Source organism: Odontomachus brunneus, unplaced genomic scaffold (assembly GCF_010583005.1).
Source record: "Odontomachus brunneus isolate Ranch 3 - 2012 unplaced genomic scaffold, Obru_v1 Obru_scaffold_050, whole genome shotgun sequence".
In the NCBI taxonomy this organism is placed as follows: Eukaryota; Metazoa; Arthropoda; class Insecta; order Hymenoptera; family Formicidae; genus Odontomachus; species Odontomachus brunneus.
In genome coordinates, this window is record NW_022639500.1 from 1,807,900 (window position 1) to 1,815,751 (window position 7,852).

A 7,852-nucleotide genomic window follows, 5' to 3' on the forward strand; every position below is an offset into this window, starting at 1 on the left:
TTTGTTTTGCATGCTGTTCGTTTATTATAATTGTCGAAATAATTGTCTTGGTATATATATACGTGCCAGCATGTAATATATTTTATATAATATATTCAACATAAACGCAAAGAGACATATCTTTCGATTAACGATGATAAGAATCATCGCAATTGGATATACACAGTAAAGCAGCGACATATTGCGATGCTAATAGTGGAAGTCATTTAGCCTGGAAAGCGGTTGTCTCAACTGACTCGGTATCACATTCTGAAAAACGTAAGATAAAATATTGTTGAAAAATATTTAATAGAATATTTAATACAAAAAATTTTATTTGTAACTTACGTAGAGGATGTTAATCATCTTCCTTTCCTTAAACAATTTTGTGGAAACCCTGCAAAGAAGCAGAATGTCTGTAAATATGTCAGCTTATTTCCAGCAAACGCAATAATATAACTGTTACATGGTTGTATTGTAACGATATGTAACATATGCACGTGTTATATAACATATGCACGTTATATATAATGTATACGTTAATTGTAATTTTCCATTCAAGCAAAATTGTAATTATATAACAGAAATATAATCTTCCCCCCACCCATAAATAATAGGGTTATTAATAGGTTATACGTCAATATATAACTGTATTATAATTAAAATGTTAATTATATAATTAGAATATTAATTAGCTATAAATATAATAACGTATTTTTTCATCAAGTACTTTTTGAATAATGAAACTTGAAAGTTACAATATCGCCGGCATTAACATTAACCAAAGTGTATTATGCGTAAGTTGCTCGATCGGATTAGCCCCCTCAAAATCCTACAACTTTTATATTAAACATTTTCTTGTAGAACGTATATTTTTAAAGATATTGAGATAGGAAGTTTTAAAATAAACACCCTATGTATATTATAAGATGCCTCAGAACAACTTTTAAAGCTGTTATGAAGACATAGTACGGATTGAGGTGAACATGAAAGTCTTATACCGTTTTGTGATATTCAATGAATATGGAGATATTAATAAAAGAAATTAATTAAAGAAGATTATCTTTCTCATAATGTTTAACTCTTATAGTATCGAACAATATATCGTTGTTAGCAACACTTGCGAAAAGTCGTTCGGCACTAAAAGGATTAAGAATTAATTAAAAGATATTAACTAGAAAGAAGATTTGTGAATGATCATGCGAGATATGATAGATAAGCTGTAGTGGCGACGTCTGCCATCGTGTGCTTGTACATTAGATTAAACTGAACAAAAAAGTGCCATTTTTCTATAATAATTTTGTACATTTTTAATTATTAATTAAAGAAAATTGGCGAATTATTGTTTGCGATAATACATTAATGTTATCTAATTAATAACTAAAAAGTCTACGAAGTTATTAGGGGAAAAAGGTAGACGATTTGTTTGTTAATTTGATCTAATGTACAAACACACGACGTGGTAGATGTTGCTACTCATTTACTATGGCTGCGTTCGCTTTGGGCGCTTATGCGCTGTGAGTGTCATTCTATCTTCTTTCCGCATGTAATGAGCGATAAAGATAGAATGACGCTTACATCGCGTAAGCGCCCAAAGCAAACGCACCCTATATCTCGCGCGATCATTCACAAATGTTTTTTAATTAATATTTCGATGATTATTGAGAATATCTCGAAATAGAAATTTTATGTTTATTTTAATCCGTACTATGTCTCCACGAAGCTTCGAAGATTATTCTGAGCATCCTCTATATATCTGAAATACGCAAAATACTATATAAAATTAATCAAACATACCTTTATTGCTAGTTTAATTGGACTAGTCCCGATCGAATATATTTTTTTCTGTAACAGACAAGTGAATAGTTAATATAATTTCTTTACTAGGAACTTAAGTATAATAAAATATTTTACGACTTAAGGCTCCTGATCAGTTATTGCGACCATGTTGGATTGATAACGTTAGAAGCGAGAAAATTCTATGCCAAAACTTCTTGAGCACTACAGCTAAATGAAAAGATATATCATTAAAATGATATATTGTAATTTATTTTACACACTTGTAAAACTTCAGATATTTCTCTTTTACCGAAATAACTTATTACATAATTGCAACAAATAAGTGTGACAAATCGCCTCGTTTTGACAGAACATAAGCGGTGCGTCTCAGTGTCGAATAAGATTGAATAACTACTTATACGCATTATCACAATATGTACAATATCCGGAACATTTCCACACTTTCATAATTGTATCATATGTGATATGCATGCATAACACTCAATAACGCGGTAGTTCGTAGGAAAACATTGGTCGTCTATTGACATCATTAGGTTTGTTTCCGATAAATTTTGCACTAATGCAATAAGTTAGAAAGAGACAAATATACTATCTTCCACTCTAACTTATTGCAATAGTTTGCACTTTGTGAATCTAATAGATCATCATTTTGTCGTTCACAATTATGTTCACGCGAAGTTCTTGGCTGACTGATTAGGAGAATTAACCAAAACATGCTCAATAGTGTTCATTTAATGATGCTGTAAAAAATGTTATATATTTTACATTAAAAGATACGTCATTTACAGTTTAAACTAAATTTTTGGTGTACAGTTTTTACTTCTGTGAATTTTACTCTAGAGTTTCTTTCGCTAAATTTTTTACCATAGGTGTAGGCCTATTCTGTGTATTAACATAAGGTGGTAAAAATGACAAAAGTGCACAAAATTCACTAGATATTGTCCAATAACTAAAATTATGACCACCATAATGATATGACTAATGAAGTTATAATTTCTCTAATAAAATCGTTTACTTTTGTAATTTTTTTCAAGTTGCGCTAATACACAATTGATTCCCAGTACAGAGGTGTTATGGACATGTTCGAATTGGATTCCGATCGGAATAATTTCGTTATTCAGGCCGGAATCCATTTAGAACAAATCCACAATGGCACACCTAAATTCAAAATTCCATTTAGCACCGGAGACAGCATTGGATTCAGAACAGGATCCAGAACCGTGTTCAGAACTGGATTCAACATAGGATTCGGTATTTGATTAAAAAACCGTGTCCATAACTGGATTCAGAATCGGAATCAGAGCTAAATTCAGAACTAGATTTAGAATTAGATTCAGAACAAGATCGAAACTGTTTTTTTTCGTTTACGTCGTTGAAATCCGATATATTTATGCGATTGTTGGAGTCCTCTTTTTCGTGTATCTCGGGATTTGATTTTTCTTCGTTATCATAGCAATTTTCATTGTTGGAGTTTTCTTTGATTTGTTTTTCCTACGTTACTACAGCTAGGATGTTTTTCGGGATCTCCATCATTAGGATATGATTTACTTTTATTTCCATTGCTGGAATCTTTATCTTTGCAATCATTTTTAGGCTGAACGGAAAGGAAGCGCTCCAGCAAACACTAAGTAACAGTTATATAACTGTTGGTAGTGTTGGCTGGTGCATTTGAATAATTGTATATCCAATTAAGAAACATCCACATTAGATAAGTGCAAGTCGAAATAGTGATAGAGCTATAATTTTATCCGACGAAAGAACTGCCGTTTTCTGCGTTAAAGTCGTTAACATTTTTTCAATGTATAGTGTCTTAATTTATTATGGTAGTATAATAATATGCGGCGTATATGTACTGTAAATACTTGGGGGATTAAATGTTTATTATTATTTCATAACACTTATCAGTAATTTCTTAATGTTCTCTATTTCATCCTTAATTTTACTTATTATTTCCTTAGGTATACGCTTAAGATGATAGTTATTATTTTCATTCTGTTAATAAAATAATGCAAGAATTATTCGTAGTAAAATGAAAAATTTCAAAACTATTATGATGGCATATATTATAAACTCGCTTGGAATCGATTGTAATTGAAATATTTTATTTATCTCCTACATTTCTGTCGTGATTTTTAGAAGAAACGGAATTGTTTTAACTGAAATCGATGTCTAGCGGATTTATAATACGTATCTTGAGGATTGAAATAGAATCAAGATGTGCATTATGTATTAACACAAAATAGTGAAAATGGCAAAAGTGCGTAAGTTTACTAAGCGTTGACCAGTAATTGAAATTATAACCATTATTAAGATACGACCAAAGAAATTATAACTTTTCTAGAAAAATCTTTTGCTTTTATAATTTTTATCAAATTGTGTTAATACACAATCGACTTTTAGTATTGAATTGCTATTATGGACATGTTTGGATTGGATTCCAATGGGAATAATTCCGTTTCTCCTAGAAATCTAAAAAATAACTAAATTATTTTGACTGAAGTCCATTTCGAACAAGTCTATAATGGCACTCCTGGATTCACAACTAAATTTAGAACTGGATTGAGTACTGTATTTAAAACTAAATCCAGAAACATATTCCATAATGCAAAACTGAATTCAGAATTAGATTTAGAATTGGATATAGAACTGGATTCAAAATTTGATTTAGAATTGGATTCAGAAACTGGACTGAAATTGTTTTTTCTCTTACGTCATTGAAATCTAATAATTTACGCGAATATTGGAATTCTCTTTCTCATGTATCTCGGGATTTTTTTGGTTATCATAGCAATTTTTATTGTTGGAGTTTTCTTCGATTTGTTTTTTCTATGTTACTATAACTAGGATGTTTTTCGGGATCTCCATCATTAGGATATGATTTACTTTTGTTTCCATTGGTGGAATCTTCGTAATAATTTTTAGGCTGAACGTAAAGAAAGCGCTCCAGCAAACACCAAGTAACAGTTATATAACTGTTACGTTGGCTGGTGCATTTGAATAATTGTATATCCAATTAAAAAACATCCACATTAGATAAGTGCAAATCGAAATAGTGATAAAGCTATTATTTTGTCCAACGAAAGAACTGTCGTTTTCTGCGTTAAAGTCGTTAACATTTTCTCAGTGTTAACGACTTTATAGTGTTTATAGTGTCTTAATTTATTATGGTAGTATAATAATATGCGGCGTATACGTACTGTAAATACTAGGTGGATTAAATATTTATTATTATTTTATCACACTTACCGCAAATTTCCAACCCGTCTTTAATGCATTCAGGCATGCTTCAATACTAATACCAATTTCGTCAAGCATACTGTTAGAATCACTGTTATTCTGTTAATAAAATAATGCAAGAATTATTCGTAGTAAAATGAAAAATTTCAAAACTATTATGATGGTATGTATTATAAACTCGCTCGGAATCGATTACAATCGAAATCTTTTATTTATCTTCTATACTTTTCTATCGTGGTTTTTAGAAGAAACGGAATTGTTTTAACTGAAATCGATGCCTAGCGGATCTATAATACGTATCTTGAGGACTGAAATAGAATTAGGATGTGCATTATATATTAACACAAAGTGGTGAAAATGGCAGATATACGCAAATTCACTAGATGTTGACCAATAATAGAAACTATAACCATCATTAAAATATGATAAATGAAATTATAATTCTTCTAGAAAAATGTTTCACTTTTATAGTTTTTAACAAGTTGCGTTAATACACAATCGATTTTCAGTACTAGCTGCTTATGGACATGTTTGGATAGGATTTCGATGGGAATAATTCTGTTTTGCCTAGAAAACATAGGAAATCTAAGAAATAACTAAATTATTCTCACTGAAATTTATTTGAAACAAGTCCATAATAGCACACGGGGATTCACAATTAAATTTAGAACTGGATTCAGTACTGAATTCACAAAACTGGGTCCAGAAACATGTTCCATAATACAGAACTGAATTCAGAATCGGATTTAGAATTGGATACAGAACTGGATTCAGAACGTGATTTAGAATTGGATTTAGAACTCGACTGAAATTGTTTCTTCTTTTTTACGTCATTGGAATTTAATAATTTACGCGATTGTTGAAATTTTCTTTCTCGTGCATCTGGGAATTTAATTTTTCTTTGTTATCAGAAAAATTCTCATTGTTCGAATTTTCTTCGGAATTTGTTTATTCTACGTTATCACGACTAGGAGATTCTCCAAGATCTTCCTCTTTAGTATATGATTTATTTTTGTTCCCATTGCTGGATTTATTTCTTTACCTTTGTAATTATTTTGAGACCGAAATGCCATAACAAATACTAAGTAAATTTATATAACTATTACTTGATGTTTGCTAGGATATTTAAATAACTATATATTCAATTAAGAAATGTTGGCATTTGCTAAGCACAAATCGGAATAGTGATAGAAATATGATTTTATCCGGCTGTTGTCTTCTGCGTTAATGTCATTAATATTTTTTTAATGTTGTAGTCTCTTTATTTATTGTGGTCGTATAGTAAGCGGCGTATTGTAAATGGAAGTGTAGGGAGGATAATTATATGTTTATTATTACCTTATCACTTATCATCGCTGTATTAGTAGTAGTATCCTCGACATCTCGCTGATACTATGATGAAAGAATTATTCGTAGTAAAATGAAAAGTATTAAAATAATTATGTGTATGATTTGTCACTCTTCGGTGTGTACATACCTTTTCTCGCTTATATATTTCAAAATCCCATAAATTTAATCTGTTATCACGTTGAGGACGAAACATCTATGATAAAAATAAATGTGAAAAACTTTTGTAGATACTATGAAAAATTCAATATACAAATTGGAACACTTTCTTATATAATTTAAGGGAAAAAAACTGAAGAAATTTTTTACATGAATTAAAACTTTATTTACATATATTTATATGAATTAAAATTTCGATTTTAATAAAAATATTAAATATTCTGTTAAAAATTTAACGTTAACATGAAATATTCGTATTAATTTGTAAACAGAAGAAATTATAGAGAAGATTTAATGTTAACAGAAAAATAAAATTTTTACGAAACTGCAATATTTTTTTTTATAATTCTACAGAAAGATTTACATTATTATGAAAATTGATTATTTCATGTACGTGAAAAATTAGGAAACAGTAAGTAATATTTGAATAAAAGTCCAAAGTTTTTTGCGAAATTTCGATTAAAACCAAACGGAGAGTTTGATAATTTCATAAGAGATACAACGAATTTTTCTGAAAAAGTTGAAAACAGTTACAATTAATTGAAAAATTCAATTTTTCAGAGGAGTCACACATTTTCAGTTAGAATATTTGCACTAAGGATACTGCATTATTAATGCGATGGAAGAATTATACACAGTAAAGTAAAAAATATTAAAACCATTAAGATGTATCAGTGTTCTCAGCGTATACATACTTCATTCCAGGCTACTTTTCCAAAAACACTCCCACTAAAGATCAGCAATAAAAACACAACACGTATCTCCATTGTTATATATCAAAACAGACAAATATTCTGTACGATACAATTCGTCTTTACTTGACGATCTCCTTCTTTGTTACGAATAAACTGAATGCACCGATAAAATAATTCCAAACAAATATTCTGGCAAACTACTGGCCGTTTGTTCGAGACTGTAAATTCTTTATAAGGAGACCACTGTATCTTCTCATGTTTTGAAAATTGTGCCTTATAAGGAGACCACTATCTTATCATGTCCTGAAAAGTATTTATAAGGAGACCACTATCTTATCATGTCCTGTAAGTTATTGTTTTTAAATGCTTAATTGAAGTCAATTGAAGTCAATTTTCCATATATACAATTTTGCACATTCGTATGCATATTGCGCAGTATGTAATAACGAACGTTTCGAATATTCAAAATAAAATAATTTTCCACAACACACAATATTTTTTTTAATTTTTGCAAATTGGGTGGTCGATTGTGTATTCATGTATATTGTGAGTATCTTTTGTCGGAATTTTGATTAAATTAATAGATAATTAATCGACAGAATTGTCTACAGTAATTTCTAGTTATGTAATTCGTC

At 29.7% G+C, this 7,852-nt stretch overlaps 1 protein-coding gene across 1 annotated transcript; it reads right to left on the reverse strand.

The window, feature by feature from the left end:
- Positions 1-7,493, reverse strand: LOC116845250. Its single transcript, XM_032817725.1, has 7 exons — positions 7,218-7,493; positions 6,494-6,559; positions 6,355-6,408; positions 5,026-5,115; positions 1,777-1,824; positions 328-376; positions 1-249 (listed from the first exon to the last, which is right to left on the reverse strand). Exons 1-6 carry the CDS (start codon positions 7,287-7,289, stop codon positions 356-358), a joined length of 351 nt encoding a protein of 116 aa, XP_032673616.1. The 5' UTR covers positions 7,290-7,493; the 3' UTR covers positions 1-249; positions 328-355.
- Positions 7,494-7,852: the final 359 nt, after the last annotated feature.